Source organism: Coturnix japonica, chromosome 26 (genome assembly GCF_054131305.1).
Source record: "Coturnix japonica strain WE chromosome 26, WE-NBRP24, whole genome shotgun sequence".
NCBI classification, from domain to species: domain Eukaryota; kingdom Metazoa; phylum Chordata; class Aves; order Galliformes; family Phasianidae; genus Coturnix; species Coturnix japonica.
The window spans coordinates 6,774,996-6,790,137 of record NC_140688.1 but is presented as its reverse complement, the minus strand read 5'-3'; the positions used below and the strand labels follow the sequence as shown (position 1 = coordinate 6,790,137).

Genomic DNA, 15,142 nt, shown 5'->3' with positions numbered 1-15,142 from the left:
AGAAAGTGACGTCACCAAATCCGGAAGTGAGGTCAGCAAACGCGTAAAGTGAAGTCAGCATACTCAGAAAATGAGGTCGGAAAAACCGGAAGTGAGGTCACCAAACCCAGAAGTGAGGTCACTAAACCCGGAAGTGAGGTCAGTAGACCCGGAAAGTGGGGTCTGCTAAACCGGAAGTTAGGTCAGCAAACACAGAAGTGATGTCACTAAACCCAGAATTGAGGTCAGCAGACCCGGAAGTGAGGTCAGCAGACCCGGAAAGTGAGGACAGCAAACCCGGAAGTGAGGTCAGCAAACCGAGGAAGTGAGGTCAGCATACTCAGAAAGTGAGTTCGGCAAACCTGGAAGTGAGGTCACCAAACACGGATGTGAGGTCAGCAGACCCGGAAAGTGAGGTCTGCTAACCCAGAAGTGAGGTCAACAGACCGGGAAAGTGAGGTCAGCAAACACGGAAGTGAGGTCACCAAGCCGGAAAGAGAGGTTGGCAAACCCGGAAGTGAAGTCACCAAACCCAGAAGTGAGGTAACAAACCCAGAAGTGAGGTCAGCAGTCCCGGAAAGTGAGGTCTGCTAACCCGGAAATGAGGTCAGCAAACCCGGAAGTGAGGACACCAAAACCGGAAATGAGGTCAGCAAACCTGGAAAGTGAGGTCAGCATACTCAGAAAGTGAGGTCGGCAAAGCCAGAAGTGAGGTCAGCAGACCCGGAAAGTGAGGTCTGCTAACCTGGAAGTGAGGTCAGCAAACCCGGAAAGTGAGGTCTGCTAACCCGGAAGTGAGGTCAGCAAACCCGGAAGTGAGGTCTCCAAACCTGGAATTGAGGTCAGCAAACCCAAAAAGTGAGGTCAGCTTCCTTTGTAAGTGAGGTCACCAAACCCGGAAGTGAGGTCAGCAAACCCAGAAAGTGACGTCACCAAAACCAGAAGTGAGGTCAGCAAACGCGTAAAGTGAAGTCAGCCTACTCAGAAAGTGAGTTCGGCAAACCTGGAAGTGAGGTCACCAAACACGGATGTGAGGTCAGGAGACCCGGAAAGTGAGGTCTGCTAACCCGGAAGTGAGGTCAGCAGACCCAGAAAGTGAGGTTTGCTAACCTGGAAGTGAGGTCAGCATTCCCGGAAGTGAGGTCAACAGACCGGGAAAGTGAGGTCAGCAAACACGGAAGTGAGGTCACCAAGCCGGAAAGAGAGGTTGGCAAACCCGGAAGTGACGTCACCAAACCCAGAAGTGAGGTAACAAACCCAGAAGTGAGGTCAGCAGTCCCGGAAAGTGAGGTCTGCTAACCCGGAAATGAGGTCAGCAAACCCGGAAGTGAGGACACCAAAACCGGTAATGAGGTCAGCAAACCTGGAAAGTGAGGTCAGCATACTCAGAAAGTGAGGTCGGCAAAGCCGGAAGTGAGGTCAGCAGACCCGGAAGTGAGGTCACCAAACCCGGATTTGAAGTCAGCAGACCCGGAAAGTGAGGTCTGCTAACTCGGAAGTGAGGTCAGCAAACCCGGAAGTGAGGTCACCAAAACCGGAATTGTGGTCAGCAGACCAGGAAAGTGACGTAAGCATAATCAGAAAGTGAGGTCTGCAAACCCGGAAGTGAGGTCACCAAACCCAGAACTGAGGTCAGCAGACCCGGAAGTGATGTCTGCAAACATGGAAATGTGGTCAGCAGACCCGGAAAGTGAGGTCTGCAAACCCGGAAGTGAGGTCACCAAAACCGGATGTGACGTCACAAAATCTGGAATTGAGGTCAGCAAATGCGGAAAGTGAGGTCAGCATACTCGGAAAGTGAGGTCGGCAAACTCGGAAGTGAGGTCACTAAACACGGAAGTGAGGTGAGAATACCCGGAACTGAGGTCAGCAGACCCGAAAAGTAAGGTCTGCTAACCCGGAAGTGAGGTCAGCAAACCCAAAAGTGAGGTCAGCATTCTCGGAAAGTGAGGTCGGCAAACCCTGAGGTGAGGTCACCAAACCCGGAAGTGAGGTCAGCAAACCCGGAAGTGAGGTCAGCTAACCCGGGAATTGAGGTCAGCAAACCCGGAATTGATGTCAGGAAACCCGGAAGTGACGTCACAGAACCCAGAAGTGAGGTCAGCTGATTCGGAAGTGAGGTTAGCAGACCGGGAAAGGGAGGTCTGCTAACGAGGAAGTGAGGTCCGCGAACCCAGAAGTAAGGTCAGCAAACCCAGAAGTGAGGTCAGCAGACCCGGAAAGTGAGGTCTGCTAACCTGGAAGTGAGGTCAGCAAACCCGGAAAGTGAGGTCTGCTAACCCGGAAGTGAGGTCTGCTAACCCGGAAGTGAGGTCTCCAAACCTGGAATTGAGGTCAGCAAACCCAAAAAGTGAGGTCAGCATCCTTGGTAAGTGAGGTCACCAAACCCGGAAGTGAGGTCAGCAAACCCAGAAAGTGACGTCACCAAAACCAGAAGTGAGGTCAGCAAACGCGTAAAGTGAAGTCAGCATAATCAGAAAGTGAGGTCGGAAAATCCAGAATTGAGGTCACCAAACCCAGAAGTGAGGTCAGCAAACCCGGAAGTGAGGTTAGCAGACCCGGAAAATGAGGACTGCTAACCCGGAAGTGAGGTCAGCATTCCCGGAAGTGACGTCACTAAACCCGGAAGTGAGGTCAGCAAACGCGTAAAGTGAGGTTAGCATACTCAGAAAGTGAGGTCGGAAAACCCGGAAGTGAGGTCACCAAACCCAGAAGTGAGGTCACCAAACCCGGAAGTGAGGTCAGTAGACCCGGAAAGTGGGGTCTGCTAACCCGGAAGTGAGGTCAACAAACACGGAAGTGATGTCACTAAACCCAGAAGTGACGTCACTAAACCCGGAAGTGAGGTCAGCAGACCCGGAAAGTGAGGTCAGCAAACCCGGAAGTGAGGTCAGCAGACCCGGAAAGGGAGGTCTGCTAACGAGGAAGTGAGGTCAGTGAACCCAGAAGTAAGGTCAGCAAACCCAGAAGTGAGGTCAGCATACCCGGAAGTGAGGTCAGCAGACCCGGAAAGTGAGGTCTGCTAACCCGGAAGTGAGGTCAGCAAACACGGAAGTGAGGTCATTTCACGGAGTACTCTAGAGCTCACTCCGGGACAGTGGGCACAAACCGGGGCAGCAGGAACAAAAGCCCTCCCTCCCCCCTTTTCTCTCACGGCACGGTACAGCAAAGTGTGGTGTGGCCCGGCCCGGTTACGTGCGTTTCGGAAGAGGGGAAGGGAAGGGAGATTGCGATTAGGTCTAACAAAAAATAAGGGAGAAAAAAGGTGATCTGAGAACGAATGGCAGTTTAATAACCTAATAACACTAAACAACAACAAGAGAGTTTCAACAAAGAGAGTACCAAGTCCCCAATCTCACCGATGGAGCTGTGGAAGGCAGGAAGCTCTGACCACGTCTCCTCGCGGGGAGCTGGGCCAGCAACCCCGTCCGCTTCTCACTTCCCTTCCGTTGCCGCACCCCACATGCCCATTAAGGCAGCCCACAAAAAAAAAATACTTGTCCCCTTTACTCCCATTATGAGGCATGGTGTTCTGATGTGGAATACCAACACCAACCAAATTGCAAAACCATAACATTCCACCCCTTATTACACATCATCACATCATGCCTAACTTTTATCAACATATAAACAGAACATTAGTTAACATGCATTACATATGTACATACAGATATATATATATATATATATACACACATGGAATCACAGGCTGCACTCCCCCAGCATCAAATTTCCCTGTGGCACACACTGAACATCCCCATCCTTCTGCATCACCCACCAGGTGCACCCAGGTCCCTGTGCAAAGACAGTTCCACGGAGGGGCCTCCCCTTTTCAGAGGCTGGAAGGACCCAAACCGCTTTTCCCAGCATATTCTTTACATGCACCACAGGAACCTTGTCTCCCTCCACGGTACGCAGGGAGTTTGACTGTGTAGCGCCGTCTCGGTTGGCTGATCCTCGGGTGTTTACCAGCCAGGTGGCTTCTGCTAGATGTTTCTCCCAGTTCTTAAATGTTCCACCACCCATCGCTTTCAGCGTGGTTTTCAGCAAACCATTGTGGTGCTCGATCTTACCAGCGGCTGGTGCGTGATAGGGGATGTGGTAGATCCACTCGATGCCATGTTCTTTGGCCCAAGTGCTCACCAGTGAATTTTTGAAATGAGTCCCATTGTCTGATTCGATCCTCTCTGGGGTGCCATGTCGCCACAGGATTTGTGTCTCTAGGCCTAATATGGTGTTTCTGGCAGTGGCATGGGGTACCGCATATGTCTCAAGCCACCCGGTGGTTACCTCCACCATGGTGAGTACATAATGCTTACCATTACGAGTCTTTGGCAGGGTGATATAATCAATCTGCCATGCCTCCCCATATTTATACTTTTCCCATCGCCCTTCCCCCCAGAGAGGTCTCATCCTCTTGGCCTGTTTGATCATGGCACAGGTGTCACAATCATGGATGATCTGCGCAATAGCGTCCATAGTTATGTCCACCCCTCGGTCTCTAGCCCACTTATGTGTTCCATCTCTGCCTTGATGGCCTGAGGTCTCATGGGCCCACCGAGCTAGGAATAACTCTCCCTTATTCTGCCAATCCAGGTCTATCTCAGCCACCTCACTTCTGGCAGCTCGATCTACCTGGTGGTTATTTTGTTGCTCCTCTGTTGCTCGACTCTTGGGCACGTGGGCATCTACGTGGCGCACCTTTAGGACCATGTTCTTTATTCGAGCAGCAATTTTCTTCCATAGTTCAGCGGTCCAAACAGGTTTACCTTTCCGCTGCCAGTTGTTTTGCTCCCATTGCTGCAACCACCCCCACAAGGCATTGGCCACCATCCATGAGTCAGTATAGAGGTAAAGCACTGGCCATTTCTCCCACTCAGCAATGTCTAGGGCCAGCTGGACAGCCTTTACCTCCGCAAATTGACTCGATTCTCCTCTTCCTTCCGTGGCCTCTGCAACTTGTCGTGTGGGGCTCCACACTGCAGCCTTCCGTCTGCAATGTTTCCCAACAATGCGGCACGATCCATCAGTGAACAGGGCGAACTTCTTTTCGTTGTCCGGAAGTTCATTGTATGGGGGAGCCTCTTTGGCGCGTGACACCTCTTCTGCTGGTGGTGCTTCAAACTTTTTACCTTCGGGCCAGTCCATGATCACTTCTAGGATCCCTGGATGGCTGAGGTTCCCCATCCGGGCCCGCTGTGTGATTAGTGCAACCCACTTACTCCATGTGGCATCTGTGGCATGGTGAGTGGAGGGAACCTGCCCTTTAAACATCCAATTCAGCACTGGAAGTCGAGGTGCCAGGAGAAGCTGTGTTTCGGTGCCAATTACCTCAGAGGCAGCCCGGACCCCTTCATATGCGGCTAGGATCTCCTTCTCAGTTGGAGTGTAGCCCTCTTCCGACCCCCTGTATGCTCTACTCCAGAATCCTAGGGGTCGGCCTCGGGTCTCATCTGAGGTTCTCTGCCACAAGCTCCAAGTGGGACCTTTCTCCCCAGCAGCCGTGTAAAGGATGTTCTTCACATCCTGTCCCATCCGTACTGGCCCCAGGGCCACAGCACGGGCTATCTCTTGCTTGATTTGCTCAAAGGCCTGCTGCTGTTCAGGGCCCCACGCGAAGCTATTCTTCTTTCGGGTCACCTGATAGAGGGGGCTCACAATGAGGCTATAATTTGGGATGTGCATCCTCCAGAAGCCTACCACACCCAGGAAGGACTGTGTCTCTTTTTTGTCAGTGGGCGCAGACATTGCAGTAATTTTGTTGATCTCGTCTGTTGGGATGTGGCGATGCCCATCTTGCCATTTCACCCCAAGAAACTGGATTTCTTGGGCAGGGCCCTTCACTTTGTCTCGCTTAATAGCAAAACCAGCAGACAGGAGGATTTGGATTATCCGTTCTCCTTTTTTAAAAACCTCCGTCGCTGTATCACCCCACACAACGATATCATCTACATACTGCAGGTGCTCTGGAGCACCGCCCTGTTCCAACGTGGCTTGGATCAGCCCATGGCAGATGGTCGGGCTGTGTTTCCACCCCTGGGGCAAACGATTCCAAGTGTACTGAACACCCCTCCAAGTAAAGGCAAACTGTGGCCTACACTCTGTGGCCAAAGGAACAGAGAAGAATGCGTTGGCAATATCAATGGTGGCATACCATTTTGCCTCTTTCGATTCCAGTTCATACTGGAGTTCCAACATGTCTGGCACTGCAGCACTCAATGGGGGTGTGACCTCATTAAGGCCACGATAGTCCACTGTCAGCCTCCATTCTCCGCTGGCTTTGCGCACTGGCCATATGGGGCTATTGAAGGGTAATGGGTCTTACTAATTACTCCCTGACTTTCTAGTTGTTGAATGAGCTTATGGATGGGGAGCAAGGAATCCCTATTAGTACGGTACTGTCGTCTGTGTACTGTTCTCGTGGCAATTGGTACCCGTTGTTCTTCCACCCGTAGTAACCCCACAGCAGACGGGTCCCCTGATAGGCCAGGCAAATCAGACAGCTGCTTAATGTTGCCTGTTTCTATAGCAGCTATTCCAAAAGCCCATCGGTATTCTTTGGGGTCCTTGAAATGTCCCTTTTAGATAATCTATTCCAAGTATGCAAGGAGCCCCCTGGCCAGTCACTATATGATGTTTCTGCCAGTCTCTACCTGTGAGGCTTATCTCAGCCTCCAACACAGATAGTTCCTGTGAACCTCCAGACACCCCTTGTATATGTATCCGTTCTGTCCCTTTGAAACCTGAGGGTATCAGAGTGCACTGTGCACCAGTATCCACCAGTGCTTTATATTTCTGTGGTTCTGATGTGCCAGGCCACCGAATCCACACAGTCCAATACACTCTATTATCCCTCTCCCACTCCTGGCTGAGGGCAGGGCCCCTCTATTGGTTGTCTGCAGCGGTAGAGGCAACCTCAGTAGTGGCTGACCTCTTTTCACTCCTGCAGTCCCGGTAATTTCGCGCACAGACTGAGGCAAGGGAATTTAACTCTTGCCTTGGGGGGTCTCTTGAGTCTCAGGTGAGTCTTGGGACTCAGGTGAGTCTGGGAGCGTGCTGTTGCTGTATGGTACCCTGTGCACTCGATGAAGTGCCAGCAGCACACCCCTAATAATCCGAGAATCAGAGTGAGGTACTCCAGAGGGAATGGGCCCTAAATCCAAGAATCGTGCGAGCTGAGAAACATTGCTGGTGAGCCAGCGGGAATATTGAATGAGAAACCAGGGATGTAAATGAAGTAATGGGACTGGTTATATAATTGAGTACCCTAATCATGAGACCAGGAGCTGGGTGTTTGTGGAAATAGAAGAATTGTATTGTTTGATTGGTGGATTTTGAAGGGAGTGGGAGAAACTGTACATGGAAGTCCAATTGTCAACGGTACATGGAAGTGCAACTCTGAGGGTACAAATAGTGGAATTGTGGGGGAAAGCAACACAAAACAAAACCCACAAAAACCAGCAAAAGGGTTATGGAAAACAGTGAGTTTGTGCTGGCACAAGAACACATCCCCCACACTGCCCTCCCCTCCCCCAGTGTCAGCTTGTAAGAACTTGGAGTGAGAGAAAGAGCCAGGGGCCAGAGACTCCCATGTCTCTTACCTGTCTTGCCAGATAGGAAGTTTGTCCAACAGCTCTGCTTAGAGGAGAACCGGAATTTGATTCAGGTACTGTGGCCCTGAAATCTGGAACACCCAGATGTTTCCAGGTGCAGTTAGTACAGGCAAGGACAGGCATCCAATGGCTTTATACACCTGGTGACTGCCTGCCTAACAAGGAAGGAATAAGCTGAGCCCACCAGGCAGTTGTATGTTAGTTGAGTCCTCAGACTCCAAAGTGAGTGGAAATTTTCTACAACACTTCAGGCATGATTAGGGTAACTTAGTTTCAGCAAGTTTTGCATTAGCAATAACGGAGAAAAATAATTAAAAAAAAATTATGATAGGTGCTGCAAAAGAAAATCATCAAAGCAGATGAAACAAACTTAGCGCTCCTTTGTGCTCTTCACATTGATTCACCTAACACAGAGGAAACTTTCTTCCAGGTGCAACTCTGTTTCCATTGGAACAGGTGCGCCTATGGTCTTAGCAGTTACTCAAGGAAGGATGTAGGAGGAGATCTGGATTTGACCAAGGTATCTGATCAAGGTAAAGCTAATGGAGGAAGACACTCACCTGCTCCACCTCCAATGCCTGAGCTGGATTTGAAGCTGAAGAGGACATCTGTGTGGCTCAAGATGAATTCCACAACAGCCGACTGCATCTGTACCTCCATGAAGGCACTTCTTCTGCTGATGCAGGCAGACTCACTCTGCTGTGATCTGCAGAAAAAACAGATGAAGTAAAACTGCCAACAGACAGAAGACTGGGAAGGCACCTCTGGCTGTGCAAAATGTGTTGATTTTGGAGGGGAGGGTCTGTGAAGGCCGCATGCGTTTGAGCTTATTTTCAACCCTGTTTACAAGATGTCAAGCATCAGCCCATTCTGGCGCATGTCAGTGTGTCCCTATTTTAATTCTGACTGACACAGGCCCAACACATACCGACTTCCTTTGGAGCCCAGCACACCTTTTACATCTCTGAAAATGATGCAGGGACATTTTCTTCAACGCTCCCTTTAGGATGCTTTGTTCACCAAGGCTTCAACAAGGTTTATGGGAAACAGAAAGTACAGAATTCTAAGGAAGTGATCTGTGTGATGTCTGGGTACTGGAGCTGCCAACACCATGCAGAGCAGCAGCACAAGTGCTGTTTGCAGGGAGCTGATCCAATCCCTCCAGGCTGATGCCTGTGGGCCACCAGGGACTGTGGGGCTTTTCTCAGAGTGCTGAGCACACTAATCCTTTCTGAAACTCATACATCTCTGTGTTTCTTTTGTTGCTGTTGCACTGGTCAATAAGTAAATGCACTACTACTACATTCTATGCCCGGCTTGCAGAGGCCCATTCTGCACATCCAGAGGTGCTCTAATAACAAGGAGCAGTAGCAAAGCCCTTACCCAGCAAGGCCACGCACTGGTACGTCTCCAGCATCACGTCCTGGTATTGTACTCACAGTGCAGGGTCCAGCAATGCTCACTCCTCCCTGCTGAAATACACAGCCACCTCTGCAAACGGCACAGGCTCCTGCAAGCGCTCCTTGCTGAGCACAGCCAAGGCCCAGGGAAACAGCTTGGAGAGAAACTCCAGTCCCAGCGGCTTCTCTGTTCCCAGCACACAAATGCTGGCTGAGGACACCTCACTCTCCCCCTGCACTGTCATCTCTTGCTCCTTGCCCTCTTTTGGCTGTTTCCCTTAGCCCCTGCCCAAGATGGATGTGCCGTGGCTACTTGCTGCTCTGCTGCAGGCTGATATTAAACTGGAGCCTGCTGGGACAAGAGAAACAGCAGGAGAGGTGTGAGGGAACGCAGCAATCCCTGCTCAACCCCCACCCTCACAAGCCCACCTACAGGGCATTTCCAGGGGGTAAAAACCAGCTGGGACTCAGATCAGCAGCACTGCTCTTACCAGCCTTCCTTCCCAGCAAAGCCAGTGTGATGGTGTTTTCCCTCCTCACCCTTTCTTTCCTCCTTTCTCCCACCTTCCTCCCTCAGCCTGGCGTAGGAAGACAGCGAGCAACACTCCTAGCTAAATCAGATTAACGATCACAAAACTGACTCAAACTGGGAGGCTGAAAGAACTGACAGCGGACTTCTGCCTCAACAACTGAGGGCCACTTGAGCACGTGCCTAAAAACAAAGTATGACAGTGAGTCAATCATCTTACCACCAAAACAGAGCAGCACAAGCACCTCTTAAGCTCTCCTGCACAGCAGCAGGCTGCAGGACAAGCTCTCCCCTTGAGCAGGGATGCCTCTTGAGGTCACACCTACACAGAGATCCTTTCTAACTTGATATCAAGATACCTCGCTGATATGGATCCTTAGCAAGCAACTAACAGCTTGGTTTGAGCTTTCTTAGCTTTGCTAAGGTTGTATCTTTGTGCACACAGGATCTCTTAGACGCAAATTCTTGAACGCGTCTGGGACTAGGAGCGGATTCAGCTGTGCTGAGGATCCTTACCTCTGTGGTTTGAAGAGGTCAGACAGCAATGGGGTCTGCTCTCATCCTCATGACACAGCAGGAGAGTGAACTGTAGGCGACTGTTTAACCCAGCCCTCTATGTGGAAAATAACCAAGCGTATCCTGCCATCTCCAGTCTTGTTATATCACCCTTATATACTGAAGTACAGTATAGCTACCTAGCATCAATAAACACATTCCTACTTCCCCCTTAGGAGTGTGCACTGTAGCTGTATCCGAAACGACAGAACTTACAAACACAGGAGTTAACATCCTCATAGAATCCTAGACTCTAATAACCTCGTAGTAACGCTACAGTATTGAATCGCCACATTTTGTTTCCTCACTCCCACAGAGGGAAGCCTCTGAAGGAGCATACTCACAATTGATGGTATCAGTCAGCATCACCCAGCACTTCTCATGGAACAGCTTATCTAGAATATCAAAACACTGAACTCAGAGGTTCTTCCTCAAAAGATGGATTTTTAATACCATTTTTCATTCTGGTTTGGACACAGGAAGGGAACTGAGGTCTAGAATCCTTACAAAAGGAATCTAACACCACAGTGCCCTTCATAAAACCTCTTCCCTTTGCCACAACACAGGGGAATGAGGAAAGTGAACCTTCATCCTGGTTTTCCACTACCCCTCAGGTCAGTCCCTGGGGACATCTGGGACCCTCCTGGAGACACCAGGAGTCCCCAGGACCCTCACTGGGCCCGCCCCAGGCATTTTGATGCCACAAGCCCACTTGCACCCAGGGTGTATCTCTAGTATCCCACAGAGGGTGAGAGCCCAGGCAGGATGCAGTGTGATAGACCCACATGGCTCCATTGTGTGTCATGGGTGCTTCTCACTGTTCCTGGTTGAAGTTCTCAGAGGGGCACACAGAGCTAATAGCAGGCTGAGGACATGGCCAAGGGGCACTCAGGATGACAGGATGTAGCCACAGCTTGGGGACAGTGGTCAGGTGCCGGGGACATTCATACGGCAGGAAAAGACACAACCACAGCTTGGGGACATGGGGGGCAACAAAAGGGACCTTGCTCTGACCACTGGGAGCACGGTGCCACGGGTGAACACACTGCCTCCCACCTAGTGAAAGTCACGTCCTTGCTGCAGCTGCGCCTCCAAAGGGCTTTATTCAGTGCCACAACCCACAGATCCCCCAAACAGGCAAAAACCACAGAATTCTGGACCAAGCAATTGTCAGGAGCTTCCATCCGGTGACAGCGTTACTGTGAGGCCAAGGTCCCCACAGGCCAGGAGACACAGGAACACTGCTGAGACACTGAGTGATCAGTAGCAGTGCTGCTGATGGCAGCATCAACTCAAGGGGACACTGCGCCGGAAAGGCAGCGACAATAAGAACGCCATCAGTGACAACCACAACCCTCAAGTCCACCGGACACAGCGCTGGAGGTTACCGGCAGTAACACTGCGACAACGAAGCCAGGAGCTCCCCACGGCTGCCAGCACTGCCCCACCGGGGTCCTCACTCTCACAGCACCCCACAGATGTCAGGCGGCAGGTGGTGACGGTGGCTACGGTGGCAGCCACAGCACGCAGATCACGGCGCACCAGGCACAGGCAGTGTGCGGTAGCAGCTGCCCCAGCTTGAGCTTGGCCCAGGGGTCCCCCGAGGCCTTCCAGCAGCCGCGCAGCCCCACTGAAACCGCGTCCCAGCGCCTCAGCCATCGCACCCCGCAGCCGCCCCTCTCCCGCCGCCAGCCGCTGCTGCAGCAGTGAGGTGCCCCCCCGGGACACCCCCGGCAGTGGCACTCGGGACACGCCGTCCTCTTCCTCCTCCTCCTCAGTCTCCGACGCCTCCCCAGGAACTTTCAGCCCCACCGCACGGGTCCCGGCTGCGGTCCCCCCCGGCTCCGGCTCCGAGTCGCTCTCCGAGGCCTCGCCCAGCACCACCGTGGTGGAAAGAGAGGCAGCCATGGTCTGCAAGAGCAGAACGAAAGGGAGGAGGGGGAATCGCGGGGAGAACAGCCCCGTCGGGCACGGAGACCCCCGGCCCCTTCTCCCGAGTCTCAGGGGAATACCCCGCATAACAGCCCCGCATAACAGCCCCGCGCTCCCCCGGCCTCACGAGACCCCCCGCTTCCCCGCCCCCCTCCCGGCCCCACGCGGACCCCAAACACGTCCAGGCACCCGCAGCTCCATCGGAACGCCTCGCAGTCCCTTCCCAGCCCTACGGGACCCCCCACGCCCCGTAACGCACCGCCAGCCCCGCAACCACTCACTCCCCTCAGCCCCGCACCGCCGCAGCCCTGGGTCACGTGACGCTCACCCCCATCCACCGCGCGTCGCGTCGCGTCGCGTCGCGTCGCGTCGAGCGACGTCACACCTCCACGCGCCCGGATGAAGGGCGCGCCAATAATAGGCAGCAGTGAAAACCAATCAGATGGCGGAACGGGGAAGGGCTGGCCAATAGGAGGGGCGGAGGGGAGGGGCGTGCAGGAGGCCATGCAGGGCCGGAGCCTGTGCCTGCCGTGCGTTCGTGTGGTCCGGCGGTGCCGCCCGGTGTCCGCTGCTGCTCGGGGCGGCGTGTGCCAGGGCCCTCATCGGGAAACACTGCGTCCTTCTATGGAAGCCGCCGAGCGCCTCGGCCTGCACTCTGTACATAAGGACGCGGCGATGACCGACTTGGTGTGCGCAGGGCGACGAGTCCGCTGCTGGGACACTGTCAGGGCGCGTAAGAAGTCGTGGTCCCTCCGTGTGTGAGCTCCCTCCGAGGACGAGAAGGCCGCCATCAGGTCTCCCCAGAGCCTTCTCCGGGCCGCACGAGCACAGCCATCTCAGCCCTTCCTGTCGGGAGAGGCTGTTCCTGGGCAATGGGGCGCAAAGCCAGGAGTCGGATGCAACGGGGGCATCCCCAGATGTTCCGATCCATTGCCCCGTGCTACCCAGAAGCGAGCAGGGACGAGGGAAGGGGAGAACCTCCACTTCTTGTCTGAGGAGAAGAGGTGCACCGAGAGGCCTGAGAGAAGGGGGAGAATGTGGGGTGCGGGAGTTGCACCACCACAGTTGACGCAGGCACTCCAGGCTTTAGGTGACGACTGCCCGAGAAATCCAAACACCAAACCTTCCTTCCAAATGAGCCCCACGCTGAGTTTTACCAAGCAGAGCGAGGAAGGAAGAAGCATGACATTTGGGCCTTGCAGGTGGGCATCTTTCTGTGCCAGAAGTGCTTTGTCCTCTTAATTAGTGAAGGGAGTGACGTGCGGAATCAAACTCTATAACCCACGTAAGCTTATAAAGCAGCTATGCTCGTCATGGCGCCAGATGCGAGGGGGATATCTCCTCCTCCAAGAGGACTTGCACTCCAAGAAAAGCTCTAGGTACATATTTACAGACAGAATGTTTACATATTCATTACGTTTCACAGAAATGGCCTGGAATTCTGAGAAATTATTAACATATTGTCCGACTCTCTTGAACATGCGTCCTAAAAATGGGGTGGGGGTCTCCGGTGGTCATTGGATGAAGGCTAGTAGTCTACCCCGCTGTGAACTTCCAACCTTTTAGTGGGGGGTAGTCCAAACCAGCTCGTACTGGTGTTTTGTTGAGCTGAGGCATCTGTTTCACTCTCCCATCTTCTACAACAGGAGTCCATTCTTCTTTCTTATCGTTGATGGGCGGCAAGTTTCCGTGGACTCTGCATTCTGTTCTTCAGCTTACGTGCCCACAAGCGTCTTGTCCTTCAGCGTGGACCCACTCCAGCTCTGTGAAAAGGCTGTTCTCACAATTTAGAAAGGCTGTTCTCATGGTTCGGGAGACAGCCAGAGCTGGGGAATGGATGCATGGCACCCTAACTCTGACCAGCAAGGGAACGAGAATGGAAATGCAGACACTGCCAACTTCTACCAGTTTAAATCTGCTTCCAAACTGTTGTGGTTTGGTAATTTGGTTGGTGTTGCTATTCCACATCAGAACATCATGTGGGATAACGGGAGTAAAGGACACAAGTTTTTTATTTCTTTCTTTTCTTTTTCTGTGGACAGCCTTAAATGGGCATGGGGGGAGGGAAGCGGCAGCAGAGGGGAGGCCACCCTGCCCCATACATGCCCCCCCACCCCATAACTCCCCCCACCCCACATATGGCCACCCCTTCACCCCATAGAAGCTCCCCCTGCCCCACAGAAGGCCCCCTGCCCCATATAAGCCCACCTCCACCCCACATATGGCTGCCACCCCGCCCCACAGAAACCGCATAACTCTCACACCCCATAACCCCCCCACCCCATAGAAGACCCCCTTGCCCCACATATGGCTGCCCCCCTGCCCCATAGAGCCCCACAGAAGTCCCCCCCTCCCCATAGAGCCCCATGACCCCCCTGCCCCATAACCCCCACGCCCCATAGAGCCCCACAGAAGCCCCCCCCCGCCCCATAGTGACCCATAGAAACCCCACAGAAGCCCCATAACCCCCCCACAGGGCCCCTGCCCCACATATGGCTGTTTCCCCCACCCCATAGAGCCCCATAGAACCCCCACCCCACATCTGGCTGCCCTCCCCCACCCCATAGAGCCCGATAGAAGCTCCCCCTTGCCCCATAGAAGCCCCATAACCCTACCCACCCCGTAACCCACCCCCGCCCCATAGAAGCCCCCCCTCTCCCCATAGAAAACCACCCCGCCCCATAGAGCCCGATAAAAGCCCTGCCCCATAGAAGCCCCCCCCGCCCCCTAGAGCTCCATAGAAGCCCCATAACCTCCCTCACCCCACCGAGAGACGCCCCCCCCGACCCCCATAGAGCCCCATAGAAACCCCATAGAAGCCCCATAACCCCCCTGCTCCATTGAGCCCCATAGAACCCCCCCCACCCCATAATTCCCCCCGCCCCACATATGGCCACCCCCCCCCCCGCACCCTAGAGCCCCATAACCCCCCATCTTGCGCTTTACAGCATCAGAGAGGAGGTCGGGAAGGGGATGGGGTTTTGCCCGGTTCCCTGTGTGGAGGCAGCGTGGTAGGAACTTCCCGCCTCCCACAGCCCGCCGGTGAGATTTGGACTTGTTTTTCTCCTTGTTGAAACTCTCTCGTTGTTGTTTAGTGTCCCTGGGTTCGTTAAACTGCCGTTCGTTCTCAGATT

The 15,142-nt window shown here is 53.4% G+C and overlaps 1 protein-coding gene and 1 long non-coding RNA gene across 2 annotated transcripts; one reads left to right on the top strand and one right to left on the bottom strand.

Moving 5' to 3' along the window:
* Positions 1–11,057: 11,057 nt before the first annotated feature.
* Positions 11,058–12,310, bottom strand: LOC146756814 (uncharacterized). Its single transcript, XM_085524299.1, has one exon. The coding sequence runs from the start codon at positions 12,093–12,095 to the stop codon at positions 11,433–11,435; it is 663 nt and encodes a 220-aa protein (XP_085380425.1). The 5' UTR covers positions 12,096–12,310; the 3' UTR covers positions 11,058–11,432.
* Positions 12,311–12,520: 210 nt separating this feature from the next.
* LOC146756813 (uncharacterized) lies at positions 12,521–13,938 on the top strand. Its single transcript, XR_014937398.1, has 2 exons — positions 12,521–13,210; positions 13,655–13,938. It is a non-coding gene; the product is annotated as an uncharacterized LOC146756813 (long non-coding RNA).
* Positions 13,939–15,142: the final 1,204 nt, after the last annotated feature.